The sequence below is a fragment of the Chiloscyllium plagiosum genome, chromosome 27 (genome assembly GCF_004010195.1).
Source record: "Chiloscyllium plagiosum isolate BGI_BamShark_2017 chromosome 27, ASM401019v2, whole genome shotgun sequence".
NCBI lineage: Eukaryota > Metazoa > Chordata > Chondrichthyes > Orectolobiformes > Hemiscylliidae > Chiloscyllium > Chiloscyllium plagiosum.
In genome coordinates, this window is record NC_057736.1 from 39,890,463 (window position 1) to 39,908,838 (window position 18,376).

General features: G+C 41.7%; 1 protein-coding gene across 4 annotated transcripts in view; it reads right to left on the bottom strand.

The window, feature by feature from the left end:
* The window catches only part of LOC122563736 (ephrin type-A receptor 7-like), a 593,437-nt gene that overhangs the window by 99,582 nt on the left and 475,479 nt on the right, over window positions 1-18,376 (bottom strand). For 3 of the 4 annotated variants that reach the window (XM_043717892.1, XM_043717890.1, XM_043717893.1), the window contains one exon: window positions 5,512-5,674. In XM_043717892.1, coding sequence (XP_043573827.1) covers window positions 5,512-5,674 — 163 coding nt within the window. The remainder of the gene's footprint in view (window positions 1-5,511; window positions 5,675-18,376) is intronic. The other variant, XM_043717894.1, reaches the window with a different exon arrangement.

Below are 18,376 nucleotides of genomic sequence, written 5' to 3' on the forward strand. Positions count from 1 at the left end.
CAGGACAAACATATAAATAGAAAGCAGGAGACAACAGCTTCGCTTCACTTGGAGGTCGCCACTGATGATGTTACCTAGCCAGGTAATGAAACGTCTGGATATCAAACCTACAGCTCAGTGAGCAAACCTACACCCTAAATCTCAACCTGAGCTACAAACCTTCACAAACCTCGCGCTTACTTAATTGATTAGATTTTCCATTGTATCCCCGAGAGTTGAGGTCCAGAGGACACAATGTCCAAATATGGGGTCACCCATTTAAAACAGTGCTGAGAAGGAATGCCTCCTCTCAGAGGGTCATCAACCTGCAGAATTCTTTTCCAGAGATTTGTTGCGGCTGGGCCATTCAGTACATTCAAGGCTGAGATAGACAGATTTGTCATCTGCAATGGAATCAAGAGATATGGGGAAAAAGCCGAAAGTAGAGTTGAGGCTTATCAGATCAGCCATGACCTTATTGCTGGATGGAGTAGATGTGATGGGCTGAATGGCCTACTTATGCTCCAATGAGGAGAAAGTGAGGACTGCAGATGCTGGAGATCACAGTGATGAGTGTGGTTCTGGAAAAGCACAGCAGGTCAGGCAGCCTTTGAGGAGCAGGAGAATCTGATGAAGGGCTTATGCCCGAAATGTCGACTCTCAACTACTTATGCTCCTATGTCTTATATTGTTGAATGTGGATGCTGTTTGCTATTGTGTTCACATACACTCTTGCATTTCCAGTTCTATCCAATGTGATTAAATGCTTCCTAGATATTGGACTAGCATTGATGGCAGATAACATTCTGTTGTGGAGAGGACAGGAAGTTCACAGCCTCTTACAGAGGCTCTCTGGCTGGACCCAGCACCGGGGAATCTCTTGAGATACTGCATTTTGATTTATTGTTTTCACAGAAGCACCTACTTTACCCGAACTGGGTAAATGCAGTTGTGCTACAGAAAGGTTGGAGTAAGGTGTGGGATTCAATGTCACACTCTTCCTATGTAGTCTTTGTGTAGGGTTCTTGTCCTATTCCACACTTAACTCAGCTCGAGTATTTTCCCATTCACTCCATTGATTTACCTGCACAGAAAAGATGGGAAATCAATGAGGTCTCTGCTGATGCTGGGACAAACCATGATGGTATCTCCTTGGCACCCTTGCCCTTTCTGCAGTTTGCAGGATGACTCTCACTGGGGGCACTGTGAAGGTTACCAGTCTCTCTAGCAATTTATGTCCTACTTGAGCACCTGCTCACCTCATCACCATCCTTAACTGGATGGCATTCCCACAGGAAGATTCTTATTTGGTGTAAGTTTGCATCTTCTGATCTGAATGGGAATGGGACCTGACAATGGATCAGGTGACCAAAACTTGTGATTTTGGAAGATTCAATGCTGACACTTCATGTCAAACAATTGATCAATAAAAAGCAGCTGCTTGAAAAACATTAAAGGATCATTAATGCAGGTGAGACTGGCTTAGAGCAAAATGGCATGGTCACTTTTACACATATCAAAACCACGTGATAAAATGTAATGAGGCTCACGTCACAAGGATTGTTAAACAGCTTCACCTGCATTTTATAATTAAAAATGGTTAAAAATTACATCTAAAACAAGATTACTTTCCCAAATTTTCATTTTTTTTTAACCTATTTCTGTGTCCTTTTAGCATCCGAGCACCAATTCAAGTAACTAAAATACCCAATTCCAATGTTATTTTCCTTAAATGAAAACAAATTGTAAAATCTCTAACTTAATTTTCCTAGTCCTTCAAAATAGACCATTTTATTTTGGAAAAATAATGCAACTTCCTTCACTAAAAACAAAATTGTCCCCAAGACTGCTTTTCAATTATTATTTACGCAGAGAATTGTGAATGTCTGGAATGTGTTGCCAGCGGTGGTGGTGGAAGCTGAGTCACTGGGGACATTTAAGCGACTGCTGAACATGCACATGGCTAGCAGTGAATTGAGGGGTCTGTAGGTTAAGTTATTTTGCTTTACATTAGGATTAATCCTCAGCACAACATAGTGGGCCAATTTAGGATGTCTGGTTGGTGTGAACGAGGTGAATTGGAGGGTCTGTTTTCATGCTGTATAACTCCATAACTCTTGTCAATTGAGTTTCAACCGCATGCTGTCATTTTTGCAGTGATTATCCCTGTCCTCTCTCATGACTCCCCCACATCTGCGCTGTACTGGCGCCAGACTTTTGTGTCCTGTCCTCTCCAGAGTGACACCATTAGGGACCTGTGTCCAACTGTTTCAGAATACAAACCAGACTGCTCAACTCACACTGATACCTTCCTTCAAGATTGCAATGTAACATTACAAGCTTTCAAGTGACAATGTACTTTGATTTCAATGCAATATAATATTTCACTTGCCTTCATTACTTCGAAATTCAGACAGGCTCAATGTGTGTCGTTCTTCAATGATGAAGAAAATAAGCCATAATTACTTACTTCCAAAATATAAATAAAATATGGCTGAATTAAAGTTGCAAAATGCTTTACAGTCTCCATGGTTATCTCAGAGCAAACAGACTGTCTCACATTACGTTTGCACTCAATTGAAAAAAATAACTATCGAGATAGAATCTGGCATCCAAACACACTGCAGGGTAGTTTTTATAACAACGGTCACCACACATCAAAGGGAATTCATCTCTACATGAAATGCTCTGCGATGTTTGTAAAGAAGTATTAAGTTCAAGTCAACATTAACGTTGTTTCCTATCTGGGTAACCCACCAGCTATGCCTGCAGCCATAAGGCACAAGTTGCATTGTATTGTCTGGACAAAGTTCTAATAGGTTTATACAACAATATTAATACAGGCCATTCAACCCAAATGGTCCACACTGGTGTTTATGCTTCACACTAACCTCCTTCCATTCAACTTCATCTAACCCAATGAGCACTTCCTTCTCCTCTATGTCTGTTTATAGTTTCTTCTATTCACTGCAAAAACCTGGGTGACAGCCAGTGTCACATTCTCACCAGGTTTTGAATAAGAAAAAAATGCTTCTGAACTGATTGGTGACTTTTCCGCATTTATGATCCTTAGTTTTGAATTCCACATAAGTGAAAGGATCTTCATAGAATCCCTACAGTGTGGAAACAGGCCCTTTGGCCCAATGAGTCCACACCAACCCTCCAAAGAGGAACCCACCTAGACCCATTTCCCTAGGCTAATGCACCTAATCTCCACATCCCTGAACCTTATAGGCAATTTAGCATGGTCAATTAACCTAACCTGCACATCTTTGGATTGTGGGAGGAAACTAAAGCACACCCACATAGATACGCGGAGAGTGTGCAAACTCAACACAGACAGTTGCCTGAAGCTGGAATCGAACCCGGGGCCATGCCACTGTGAGGCAGCAGTGCTAACCACTGAGCCACCGAACCACCCATCTTCTCTACAGCTACCACATCAAACTTTATAATTTTAAAGAAATCCATTAAATGATCCCTCAGTTTCTTCTGGAACAAAACTGATGAGGGACATGGACAGGGTGAATAGTCAAAATATTTTCTGCAGGGTACAGGGCAGAGGTTTAAGGTGAGAGGGTAAAAATATAAAGGGACTTAAGGGGTTACCTTTTCACACAGAGGGTACTGCATGTACGGAATGAGTCGCCAGAGGAAGTATTGGTGGCTGTTCCAGTTACAACATTTAAAAGGCATCTGGATGAATTGGAAAGGTTTTGAGAGATATGGGCCAAATGGGATCAGACCAATTTAGGATATCGGATCGGCATTCACGAATTGGACCGTAGGGTCTGTTTCCATGCTGAACATCTCTATGACTCCACTATGCAGGATATTGGCTAAACAAATAAAAGATCAAGAATTATACACTTTAAAAAGACCTAAACATGGAGCCAGTGGACAAACAGCAGAGTGGATAGCTAGCTGGCTTCAAGGTAGGAAACAGAGTAGGAAAAAATAGTAATTATTCTGAGTGGCAAAAAGTGGGAAGTGTTGTGTTGTTCTGGAAGGATTAGTAGTAGGATCAGTTCAGTTCGTGATTCACATGAGCAATTTGGGCCACGTAATCAAAAACACAACTTCTACATTTGCAATGTTGCCAAATGCTGGGGGGTGTGGAGGGTATAATCAATATGATGGAGGACAGCAACAAATTACACTAGGATGTTAGTGAGCTGACAGAATGAGCTAATAATTGCTAAATGAAGTTCCACACTGGTAAATACAAGGTGACATATTTTAGTAGGAAAAATAAGATCATCACTTATTACTTGGAAAGTGAAGGTGGGATAAGGGAATAAAGGGGCATCAAAGTTCTAATACATCAAGCACTAAAGATGCCCTGCAAGTTCATAAGAAAGAGTAGCAAGCACTGGCTTTTACTTCAAGGATAGAACCGGAAAGTAGGGAAGTTGTGGGAAACCTTTGATGAGCCTTGGTACATCACAGTACTAGTTACAGTTCTGTTCACCGTAGTATAAAGATAGGGAGGACTGGAAAGCTGCAAAGAAGATGTATAGAGATGATACCAGAAATGCAGAATTTCTCCATATGAAGAAAGGATTGGCAGGTTACATCCCACGTCTCATGAGAAAAGCTCAGCAAACTAATGGACTGAATTAAAATGTTGAAGGGTTTTGACAGAATGGTTACAGAAATAACAATGCCTTTTGTTTTAGGGGAATAGAATAACACGAGGCCATTAATATAAAATAATTACCAAGAAACTCAACAGGGAACTCAAAGGATACTACTTCACACAAAATGTGATAAGAATGTGGAACTTGTTACCACAGGACATAATTGAAGTGAGTCGTACAGATGCATTTAAGGGGAAGCCAGACAAGCAGATGACAGGGGAGGGAATAAATGGATACTCTGGTTGATTTAGATGAGAAAAGATGGAATTAAGCTCAAGAGGAGCCTAAACATTGGCATGGACTGGTTGGCTGAATGACCTGTTTCTACACCATAAATCCTGTATAATCCGGAGTGATCCTTTGTTGGATATGCAGGACCTGACACCTAATGTTGTGGCTGTATTTTTCAGATCGTGTATTAGCGCCAAAATGTTTAATGAACACATTATTTGAGTATGCTAGATGTCTCATTTTATTATTTAAAAGTGTGACAGTCTTGAACATCTCATTGACTGCTTAGATCCAGGAGCTAAAGTCACCCATTTTTTAAAGGCCAAAATTGAAGTAAATAAAATGGAGATCTGTCCTTTGAAATCCTTAATAAACTTTTGACTAATTGCAAAATAATACAACCTAAAGCTTATACAGATCTAGGGTGGAAATGTGGTAATGCACCATTGTTTTAGTTTTGCTAACTTAACAAAATGTCTAATTGGGATAACTGACCTTTTTTTTTTATTGTGCATCATTAAAAGACTAACTAACCACCAGAAATCTGGCAGCATCTAATAATAGTCATATCTTGCGTTAATCAGTGTAACAGCTAACCCTCGAACACAGGCACACACAGAATGGGAAATGCCCATTATTTTTCACTTTCAGTGTTACTTACGCTCCCCTAATGTCTGCACCTCAATGCTTGGGCTGTAGTTCCCGTAGTTAGTGGACGAGAAAGCTCGGACTTGGAACACGTAGAGGGTCCCAGGCTTCAGGTTATTAATGGTCACGGAAGTTGATGCAGTTTTTACTGTTGAGTAACTTTGATCATTCTGTTCCTGCCAGAAAAAATGTACATAGTTCAATGACAGATCCAAACTGTAGCTAACTGACATTCCCACTCTGATGGATGGACAGGTCAATAGCAGTAATGATCAATAATGACAGATCAACAATGCTGATCTTCAATAGGCACACACACATATATGCATAGGAATATAGTAACACAGTAACGTACCAGCAGTGGACTCTATGGTTGATCCTTATTTTATTCCCAGATTAGAGTGGCGCTGGAAAAGCATGGCAAGTCAGGCAGCATCCAAGGAGCAGGAAAATCAACGTTTCAGGCAAAAGCCCTTCATCAGAAATTCCTGATGAAGGGCTTTTGCCCAAAACGTTGATTTTCCTGCTCCTTAGATGCTACCTGACTTGCTGTGCTTTTGCAGCACCACTCTAATCTTGACTCTAATCTCCAGTATCTGCTGTCCTCACTTTTGCCTGCTCTAATTTATTCCATCTACTTTCCTTGGCTCTTAATACCTTTTCCTATCAAAGAATAAGTTAACAATTTCAGTTTTGAAATTTCCAACTGACTTCCTGGAGGAGGGAATTCCAGATTTCCACCAGCTTCTATGTGAAGTGCTTCCTCTATATGATTTAGCTTGAACACTGGCATGTATGTGAGCACACAGATGGTGATCCTCTGCAGATTGCCAACATTCAGCTTTGCAGCAGTATTTGCTATGACTAGTTCTTTTATGTGAATATTCAAAAGGTAGCTTGCCTTGTTAATTGATGAGAATAACTTAAGAATTCTTTTGGCTACTTGATATCACTACAGATCCAAAGAAGGTGATGCAATGGAGTCAAAAGAATAAAGAGGTATTAAAATGCATTTCCAAAGACTTAATGCATTGACAAGGAAATGCCATTGTGGCATCAGAGGAGTTTAATAAGAAATAGTGTCTTAGCGGTAACATCACGGGCTAGTAATCCTGATAAGCTAGCTTTCTGGGGAGCTATGTTCAAATCCCATCTAGACAACTGTGGAAGTTAAACTGAATTAATATAACCCGGAAGGTAAAGCTAGTCTTGGTCATGATAACCATGACAAGTCAGACTGTTTGTTGCAAAAATCCATCTGATTCACCCTTTAGGAAGGAAATCTGTCACCAAACACAGACAGACAATGCCAGGGAAATTCACCAGGTCAGGAGAAAGAAATAGAATTAACATTTTGAGTCCAGATGACACCACTTCAAAACTGAAAAGGATTTGAGAATAATTCTTCTTTCAGAAAGGATCGATACATGACAGGAACTCTTCCATCCGGTCTGCCCTAAGAGGGATTCCAAACCCCCAGCAATGGGGATGACCTTTATTGCCCTGTAACATGGCAAGTCACACAGTTCATGAGCAATTAAGGATGGTTGGACAGAAAGTGCCACAGCCCCATGTGAATAATAATAAAGAAAAGCAGTTGCAAAGTATTAATCTAAAAAAAATCATCCTAAATCTTCATCACATTGTTTCACATCACTAATACTTAAAATAAGCAAGGTTTTAAGTTAGCCCAATAAAACTGAAAGAACTGTGGAGGCTATAAATCAGAAACAAAAACAGAAGTTGCTGGAAAAGCTCAGTATGCCTGGCAGCACCTGTGGAGAGACATCAGAGTTAACGTTTCAGATCGAGTGGCTCTTCAAACTGTTCTGAGGAACGGTCACTCGATCTGAAACGTTAACTTCTATTTCTCTTCAGAGATGCTGCCAGACCTGCTGAGCTTTTCCAGCAATGTCTGTTTTTGTTTACGTTAGCCCAAACAAGTTTACAATGAACAACTTTGCAGTAAGAATCAAAACAGTTAAAAACTGAGAATCCTTTCTTATTCTCCACAGGCTGACTACAGATGCAAAGATCCTTCCTGGGATTAGACAACAGAGGGATGGAAGATGGTTGTAAAAATCCAGGTTACTATAAAAAGAGAAAAATAAAGTCAGGGCAGACTTGAACCAAGTTGGTTATCACTAAAATAAACAGAAAACACAGACACATAATCTTTGTGCAATTACAGTGGATGTAATCACCTGGTCAGAGAGAGAAAGAGATGGGAGAGAACTACTAGTGAGGATTCATAGTGGGAGAGCTCAAAGGGAGAAACAGGCAGATAAGGAGGGTAGGGGAGAGAGAGGGTTACAGAGAGGATGAGAAAAAGGTTAGGTAGGAGAGAGGAGATAAGATGGGGAGAGGCAGGATGGACAGGTGGTTAGAGATAGGAAGAGGGGTGAAATGTAAGAAGAAGGGGAACAGATGAAGGAAGATGTATGGATAGGGGAGGGAAAGAGTAGATAGGAGGGATAGGGACTTTCCAGCATCTGCAGTCATTATTTTTACCCAATGTTCAGTAAGGGAAAGGGAAGAGAAAGGGTTGGGGTAAGTGCGAAGGGAAGGGGAAGAGAAGGGGGAAACTGTGTAGCATGCGTGGGGGAGACAGAGTGGAGGGACATTCGGGTTAAGAGATGAGGGGAGGAGTGTTAAAAGAGGAGGTGGTGAGACAGGGAGAGAGTCCAGAGCCTCAAATCAGATCTTCAAATTCAAGACTCAAACAAGATATTGGAGATGAAATCAGAAGCCAAAGGAATTAAACCTAATTCTCTTGTGGTTGTATGCCTCTGGGCTGAAATGGCAAGTAAGTATATTAGATAAAAGGAACAGAAGAATTTGTTGATAGTGTTAAATTAAATAGAAATGAGAAGAACATTGCTGAATAGAAACCATTAGTTATGTGAGTTGAATTTCCTGCATCTATGCTGTAAATTCTATGCAGTGAAAGTCCAGAAAACTGCATCTGTAGCTGTTTGAAAAAAGGACTTCATATTTCTTCATTACTTAATTTAACAACTTCCAAAATAAGCCTGCGAGGGAAACAGGCTAGAGCAAGTCATTTTATATCTTTGACAATTAGTTTAAATCTAGCCCAAATTAACAGGATTCAACCTCCTGCCAGCATTGTTCCAGAAATTAGCAGATCGATTAAATGAAAGTACATTCAGTAGTTTTAGCATCTTCTGCAGGCAGGCCCCTGTTGCCAAATGCCTCATATCACTGTAACTCCAGTTCCCAAATCCAATCGTCCTTCCCACCTCTGGGTTAAAAAAAATCCTTAAAATCAATTGCAAGGACCAATTTCTGAATTGTTCTTCTTCATAGTTCCTGCTTTGGCTCAGTGCCAGACTCTGTGTCTGATTTCAGTTCTGCAAAGTGCTTCAGGATGCTTTCTTACAGTAAAGTCACTTCATGAATGCAGGGTGTTGTTGTTGGAGAGCAATTAGATCTAATTGAGGAGTCAGTATGAGCTCAGGCATGTTAAGCAGAAGGGGCACCGTCTGTGCCTTAAATTCAATGAAGGAATTCGACATTAATCAACAGTACTTCAGCGATCATGGCATTTGTCGTCCATGGCTTTAATTGAACTCCTTTCCAGCCCGGAAGTCAGTACCATGAGTGTTCACGTGCATACTTTTAATATTTAAGAAGAAACAATGAAAAAAATGAAACCAAACAAATAGATGTGAAAAATATACAAAAGCCACACGATTGCTATTTTCTGATAAATATCTTCCCTTTGAAAGGGATCACATAAGTCTAGAAGTGAGAAAAGTCATAATATGGCACTTCCTGAACAGCCATTCTTAATAAAAGTTTCCTATTATCACTGGAATTTAATGGTTATTTTGCTTCAGAAAGGATGTTCATACAGATAATTATTTACAGAAACATTGTGCTTAAACAGACATGTTATAACATTAGAATTTATTTCGACTCATTTCAAATGGGACTGATATTTAACAATGATAACAGATTGTTTCCTTCCACTCAGCTTCATTTCTTAGATTGATACAATTCCCTCCCTTCCTCTAGACCACTGGACCAGACATCCTCCAAAGACGTTCCCCTCACTAAACTTGAAATCATATCTTTTTCTACTTTCTATCCAAGCGGCTGTCCTTGCCCCTGGGTGAGGTATTATCAGATTTATGTAAATCCTGCACATATAACTGATCACATAACCCTGGAATCAACAGAAGAGAATCTACTAATCGAGAATGAGCATGTGAAAAAGTGATCTTGGATGTTTATATTGGTGTAAGTAAAGGAGTGTTAGAATACATGGATGTTGAAAAGTCTTAGCAATACAGAATAAGCAGCCTCAGGGATAGTGTATGTGAGCCACTCTAGACTGGTACCTCAATATGGAGGTAGCAGTATTGTATCAGTGTGGAAAGAGGCTGTTTGGGCCACCAGCCAATACAGATCCTCCAAAGACATTCTAACCCCTGACCATATGCCCTTAACTCTGCATTTCCCATGGCTAACCTACCCAGCCTGCACGTCCCTCGACGCTTGGTCAATTTAGCATAGCTAATCCACCTAAGCTGCACATTTTTGTGACTAAGGGAGGAAACGGGATCATCTGCTAGAAACCCACGTAGACATGGGGAACAAGCTAATTCCACAGAGTTGTCCAAGGCTGGAATTGAACCCGGTTCCTTGGTGCAGTGAGGTAACAATGCTAAACTGCTGTGCCACCTTGCCACTCCTTGGACTTAAAGCCCAAAATGGAACCTGGGTGGCAACTAGTACAAAACCTCCACAGCCACTGTTAAGATAGTACCCAGGGGACCCCATTAAAATGGGAAGACTCCAAAGGCAGGTCAGGATCTTGGGAGATTTCAAAGATTGGCAGGTGAAGACTTTCAGAGACACTGAAAGCATTATAGATCAGGACGACTTTGAAGGGCAGGATAGAAAGAATCTTGGAAGTATTTGAAGCCTAGCCACAATCCAGCAATACTCAGGAGAGGGAAAACACAGAATTGTAATGTTTTGACAGAAAGAAGGAAAAGTATTCACCCAGGTGAATCAATCACGATCATCCAAAAGGGATGATGGCTCCGGAAGAGAAGTTGCCATTACCTCATTTGATAAGACAGAAGACTGACAATGAGCCAGAATCAGACTTGTGAAAGAGACAGATGCAACATAACAGCTTCAGGCTTGCACACGAATGAGCAGTACCATCAAGTCAGCACTTTTTTTTATTAGCTGAAGGTCCAAAACTGATGATATTCTCTTGCACCAAAGCATGGGAGAAAGTACTGTAGAGTATAAGGTATTAATCATTTGATGCTTACTTTAACCCCAAATGAAATGCAGAGGAAGAACACACAAGTTAATTAGTGATCTCTATATCTGAGCAATTTGATAGAAGCCTTTTTAATGGATTTACATTAGCTAACAGGATAATGTATGTACAGAACTTTGAAGGATGAATTAATGAGAGACTGTATATTAGTTGGCATGAGGGATAAGAACTTCTCAGAATTTTGTTGGAAAATGTTGGAACCAAATACTTCGGAATTGCAGCACGTTTGAATAATTGTATCAAGTACAGTCAGCATGGCTTCACGAAAGTAAATTAGTTAGCCAGTGATTCCCTAAGTGCTTTTGGAGGAAGTGTCAACTGCAGTGGATTGGGGTGGGGAAGCATTTGGATTGTTTCATTTGGACTTCCAAAAGGCTGGTTGACAAGGTACCTCACACAAGGTCAAATCATAGAGTCTTAGAGTCATAGAGTTATACAGCACAGAAACAGACCATTCAGCCCAACTTATCCACGCTGACCACGTCTTCTAAACTGAACCAGTTCCAATTGCCTGCATTTGGCCCATACCCCACTGAACCTTTCCTATCCATGTTCCTGTCCAAATGTCTTTTAAATGTTGTAATTGTATTTGCCTCTACCACTTCCTCCAGCAGCTCGTTCCACATATACGCCACTCTTGGTGTGAAAAAGTTGTCCCTCAGGCCCCTTTTAAATCTTTCCCCTCTCATCTTAAACCTATGCCCTCTCTTTTTGGACTCTCCATCCCTGGGGAAAAGACCTTGGCTATTCACCCTATCCATGCCCCTCATGATTTTATAAACCTCTATAAAGGTCACCCCTCAGCCTCCGATGTGCCAGGGAAAAAGGACCCAGCACCTCCAGTCTCTCCTTATAACTCAAATCCTCCAGGCCCGGTAACATTCTTGTTCATCTTTCTTCCACCCTTTCCAGTTTAGTAACATCCTTCCGATAGCGGGGCAACCAGAATTGTACACAGTACTCCAAATGCGGCCTTACCAATGTCTTGTACAGCCATTACTTGATGTCCCAACTCATGTACTCAATGCTCTGACCGGTGAAGGCAAGCATGCCAAATGCTGTCTTCACTCCCTGTCTATCAGTGACACCACTTTCAAAGAACTATGTACCTACACCCCCATGTCTCTGTTCGACAACACTCCTCAGGGCCCTACCATTAATTAAGTGAGTCCTGCCCTGGTATGATTTAGCAAAATGTAATACCTCACATTTATCGCAACTAAATTACATTTGGCATTCTTTAGCACACTGGCCCAGCTGATCATAAGAGCCCACAGTGTTGGAGGTAGTATATTGGTGTGGACAGAGAATTGGTTAATGGCAGGAAACAGAATGGAGGTAAGGAATCCTTTCCAGGTTGGTAACTAATGGAATTCCACAGGGATCAGTGTTGGCACCACAACTGTTTACCATACATATTAATGACTTGGAGGAAAGAAACAAATGTAGTGTCGCCAAATTTCCAGATGACACAAAAATAGGTGGAAAGTTAAGCTGTGAGAAGGAGATATTGGTAGGTTGAGAAAATGGATAAAAAATGTTGGCAAATAGAGTACATTGTGGGAAAATGTGAGGTTGTTCATTTTGGAAGGGAGAACAAAAGAACAGAGTATCATATATATGGAGAAAAACTGCAGAAAGCTGCAACACAAAAGGGCTTTGGGGGGCGGGGGGGAAGGATGGGTCTAATTGTGCACAAAACACCGAAACTTGGCACACAGGGGCAGGAATGTATAGTTGGTATGAAAGCCATGTAATAGTTCCATTGCTGATGTACAGCCATGCCTTTTAATGTACTTTCCCAAACCAGCTCAATAAACATGTGTCTTATGCTTTCATTAATTTCCTTTATTCAAATTTAATACCCTTTCTTCAGATTATTCTGCCTCACTTTTAAACATAATGTCCAATTTTATGTATTGTAGAATAGAATAGTAATTTATTGTCACTTGAAATATTTTTACAAAAAAACATTGAAAAGTGTCCAAGTCGTCTATATTTATAACAGAAGACATAAATGAGAAAAACGTAAGTATTACGCCTATTTCATTACATAACACTAGATCCAATATTGTCCTCCAGTCAGCTCTTCAAGATGCAGCTCTAGAAAACCACCCCTAAAACACTCCAGAAACTTACCCTCCACATCATTCGGACCCAGTTGGTTTACTAAGCAAACTGAAGTCACCTATGATAACTGTGTTGTCCATACTACAAGCTTCTCTCATCTCCTTATTTATAGAATGTCCCACACTAACACTATTATTTGGCGGCTTGTAAATAACTCCAACCAATGTCTCCCACCCCTTGCCATTTTTAGCTACACCAAAACAGATTCCACATATTGTCCTTTCGATCTGAGATCCTCCGTTACTAATGTACTGATCCCATCCCTTTTCTATTTGCACAACTCTACCTCCTTTTCCTTCTTGTCTATTCTTCCCAAATGTGGAATATCTCTGAATAGTCACAGTCCTGGTCACCATGCAACCATGTTTCTGTTCTGAAATGACAATTATATAAGAACCATTTGTCTCTGTTAGATCATCTAATTGCTCATGCTGCATGCATTCAGATAGAGCACCCTTGACTTTTCAACATAATTCAGCATTCAAGGCATACTTGATACCTGGCTTTGGTTTTCCCGTCTTCTGGCCTCTCTTCCAGTTTCTCTACTTCCAGTTACTACCTTAACCCCTTTCCAACTTGGGTTACCCCTCAGATTTTCTATCCCTCTGACAAGCCAGTTTAACCCAACCCATACACCACTCTCCCTTTGAGGTGATTAGTTCAAGTCCTGTAAGATGGAACCTACCTAGCTTGCACAGGACTCATTGTCTCATAACTAATTCCAATGGCTCAGAAATCTGATGTCCTCTTGAAAGTATTGCTATCCTCAATGTCAGCCTGCCTGGGGGAGGAGGTGGGAACCTTAGACTATAAGACCATAAAACATAGGAGCAGAAATTTGGATATTCAGCCCATTGAGTCTCCTTCTCTGTTCAACCATGGCTGATAAATTTCTCATCCCCATTCTCCAGCTTTCCCCTTGATACTCAAGAAACTTACTATCGCCCATCTTAAATATACTCAATGACCTGGCCTCCACAGCCTTCTGTGGCAATGAATTCCATAAATTTGTCACTCTCTGCTTGAAGAAGTTCCTCCTTAGCTCAATTCTAAAAGATCTTCCCTTTACTCTAAGGCATTGCCCTAAGGTCCTAGTCTCTCCTAACAATGGAAACATCTTCCCAACATCTAATCTGTCCAGACCATTCAGTATTCTGTAAGTTTCAATTGGATCCCCCCTCATCCTGCTAAACACCATCGCATATAAACCCAGAGTCCTCAAACGTTCCTCATATGTTCAGCTTTTCATTCTTGTGAACCTCTTCTGAACACACTCCAGGGCCCATACATCCTTCTTGAGTTAGAGGGCCCAAAACTGCACACAGTCCTCCAGAGCTTTACAGAGCCTCAAAAGTACATCCCTGCTTTTATATTCAACTTCTCTCAAACTAAATGCCAACATTGCATTTGCCTTCCTAACTACTGCCTCTACCTGCAAGTTTACCTTGCGAGAATCCTGGACTGGAACTCCCAAATCCTTTTGCACTTCAGATTTCTGAACTTTCTCCCCATTTAGAAAATAGTCCATACCTCTATTCTTCCAACCAAAGTGGATGACCTCACACTTTGCCACGTTGTACTCCATCTGCCACTTCTTTGTCCCCTCCCCTAACCTGTCCAAAACCTTCTGCAGCCTCCCTACCTCCTCAATGCCATCTGTCCCTCTTCCAATCTTTGTATCATCTGCAAACTTAGCCAAAATGCCCTCAGTTCCTTCATCTAGATCGTTAATGTATACAGTGAAAAGTTGTGGTACCAACAATGAGCCTTGTGAAACACCACTTGTCAGCGGCTGCCATCCTGAGAAGGACCCTTTTATCCCCATTATCTGTTTTCTGCCAGACAGCCAAGCTTCTATCCATGCCAGCACCTTGCCTCTAACACTGTGGGCCCTTATCTTATTCAGTAGCCTTCTGTGCAGCACCTTGTCAAAGACCTTCTTGAAGTCAAGGTGGATAACATCCATTGGCTCTCCTTGGTCTAACCTGCTCATTATTTTCTCAAAGAATTCTGGCAGATTTGTCAGGCATGACCTCCCCTTGATGAAACCATGCTGACTTTGCCCTATTTTACATTCACTTTCAAATATTCAGAAATTTTTTCTTCACAAAGGATTCCACGATCTTACCCATATCCGAGGTTAAGCTAATCGGTCTGGAATTTTCTGTTTTTTGCCTTACTCCCATTTTAAACAGGAGTGTCATGTTAGTGATTTTCCACTTCTCTGGGAGCCTCCCTGATTCTAGAGATTCTTGAAAGTTCACCACTAATGCCCCCCCTATCACTTCAGCTATCTCCATTCGAACTCTGGGGTGTGGTCCATCTGGTCCACGTAATTTATCCACCTTCAGGCTATTGTGTTTTTCTAGCACCTTCTCCTTGGTAATGGCCACCACACTCAGCTCTGCCTCCTTACTCTCTTAAAGCTTTGGGATATTTCTGGTGTCTTCTACCATGAAAACTGATGCAAAGTAATTATTCAATTCCTTGGCCATTTTCTTGTTCCCCAATACTATCTCTCCAGCATCATTGTTGAGTGGCCCGATATCCACTTTTGCCTCTCTTTTGCCCTTTATGTATCTAAAGAAACTCTTACAGTCTTCCCTTATATTACTGGCTAGCTTATCCTCATATTTAATCTTCTCCCTCCTTATATCTTTTTTGTTGCTCCCTTTTAGTCTTTGTAAGATTCCTAATCCTCTGATTTCCCATTGTCCACCAGATTATATGTTTTGTCTTTTGCTTTTATGTTATCCCTGACTTCCCTAGTCAGCCATAGTTGCCTCATCCTCCCTGTACCATGCTTCTTTTTCCTGGGATGAATCTCTGTTGTGTCTCCTGAATTACTCCCAGAATGCCCTGCCATTGCTGTTCCACTGTCTTTCTTGCTAGGCTCCTCTCCTAGTCAATTGTACCCAGCTCCTCCCTCATGCCTCTGTAGTTGCCTTTATTCAGCTGTAATACCATTACATCTGATTCTATCTTCTCCCTCTCAAATTGCAAAGTAAATTCAACCATATTATGATCACTGTCTCCTAAGTGTATCTTCACCTTAAGCTCCCTTATCAAGTCTGCCTCATTGCACGATACTAAATCCAGTATTGCCTGTTCCCTCGTGGGCTCCACCACAAGCTGTTTCAAAAAGCCATCTCATAGACATTCCACAAATTCCTTTTCTTGCAATCCATCACCAACCTGAGTTTCCCAGTCCACCTGCATGATCACTGTAACTTTGCCTTTCCTACACATCTTTTCTGTCTCCTGGTGTATCTTGTGTCCCAGCTCCTGACTACAATTTGGAGGCCTGTACATAACTCTAACTATGGTTTTTAACCTTTGCGATTCCTCAAATCTACCCAAACAGATTCTACACCATCTAACCCTACTTTGTTTCTTACTACTGATTTAATTTCATTTCTTACTCATGAGACAATCCTAGCCCCTCTGCCCACCTGCTTATCTTTTCAATAGGATTTATATCCTTGAATATTCAGCTCCCAATCCTGATCTCGTTGCAGCCACATCTCTGTGATGCCCGCCACATCAAACCTGCTAATTTTGATTTGCGCCCCAAGCTCATCTACCTTATTCCTTATTCTGCATGCATTCAGTTATAACACCTTCAGCCCTATATTAACTGTCCCTCTTCTCATTGTCATTCGTTTGTCCAGTGTGCTTGAAGTTTGATTGCCAATCCTTTCTATGCACTCTGCCCTATTTGTGGCTGTTCTGGAGATTTTAATAACCTCGCCTGAGAGCTGCACTCTTTCCTCCTCCCTTAATTTGGGTTTTCGAATTTTCTCTGTAATAGAGCCCTTCCCCCTCTATTTAGTTAAAAGCCCTGTCTACAGCCCGAGTTATGTGATTCACTAGACACTGGTCCCAGCACGGTTCAGATGAAGACCTTCCCATCGGAGCAGGTCCCTCCTTCCCCAGTACTGGTGCCAATGTCCCATGAATTCAAATCCATTTCTCTTACATCAATCTTTGAGCCACCTGCTTAATCTTATTGACCCTGTGCCAATTAGCTCACGGCTCAGGTAGTAATCCAGAGGTCATTACCTTTTTAGTTTTGCTTTCTAATTTAGTTCCCAGCTATTCATACTCCCTTAGCAGATCAAACAAGGTTAGAGGTTCGATGTCATTGGTACCAAGTGGACCATGATCACATCTTTACCCACCCACTCCAAGTTCCTTTGCAGCCCAGATGAACTACCCCAAACCTAAACCTCGGGATAACCCAAAAGCAAAGGACAAACAGGGTTTCTGTCAAAGACTAAAATGATTAACAGACTTAGAAACAGAACTGTATAGCACAGGAATAGGCCCTTCAGCAAACCATGTTGTGCCAAACATGGGAGCTCAGGGACGTGGCTGATGTTCCTGACTCTTACACTTGCAAGAAGTGTGTCCAGCTGCAGCTCTTGTTTGACCACATGACGGCTCTGGAACTGCAGATGGACTCACTGTGGAGCATCCGCGATGCTAAGGAGGTCGTGGATAGCACGTTTAGTGAACTGGTCACACCGCAGGTTAGAATTGCTGAGGGAGACAGTGAATGGGTGACCAAAAGACAGAAAAAAAAAGAGGAATGCAGTGCAGGTGTCCCCTGTGGTCATCTCCCTCCAAAATAGGTATACTGCTTTGGAAAATGCTGGGGGAGATGGCTTACCAGGGGAGGGCAGCAGTTGCCAAGATTATGGCACCGTGGCGGGCACTGCTGGTTAGAGGGCGGGAAAAGACTTGTAGGGCCATAGTCATAGGGGATTCTATTGTGAGGGGAGTAGATAGGCGGTTCTGTGGCTGAAAATGGGACTCCTGGATGGTATGTTGCCTCCCTGGTACTCGGGTCAGGGATGTCACCGATCAGCTGCAGAGCATTCTAAAAGGGGAGGGTGAAGGGTGAACAGCCAGTTGTCTTGGTGCATATAGGCACTAATGATATCAGTAAAAAAATGAGATGAGCTGAAAGCAGAATTCAGGGAGCTAGGAGAGAAGTTAAAAAGGAGAACCTCAAAAGGTAGCAATTTTGAGATTACTACCAGTGCCACATGCTAGCCTGTGTAGAAATGAAAGAATAGGCAGGATGAACACATGGCTTGAGGAGCCGAAAATGTGTGGCTGGAAAAGCGCAGCTGGTCAGGCAGCATCCAAGGAGCAGGAGAATCGACGTTTTGGGCATGAGCCCTTCTTCAGGAAGGTTTAGGAGGGAAGGCTTCTGATGTGTGGGACAATTCTGGGTAAGGTGGGGCTGTTACAAATTGGACAGTCTACACTTGAACCAGATTGGGACTAATATCCTTGGGGGGAGTATTTGTTACTGCTGTTGGGGAGATTTTAAACTAATGTGGCAGGGGGCTGGGAACCAGAAGAGAAGACAAGTAGACAGCGGGGTGGAGACTGCAAGAATCATGAAGTTAGCATT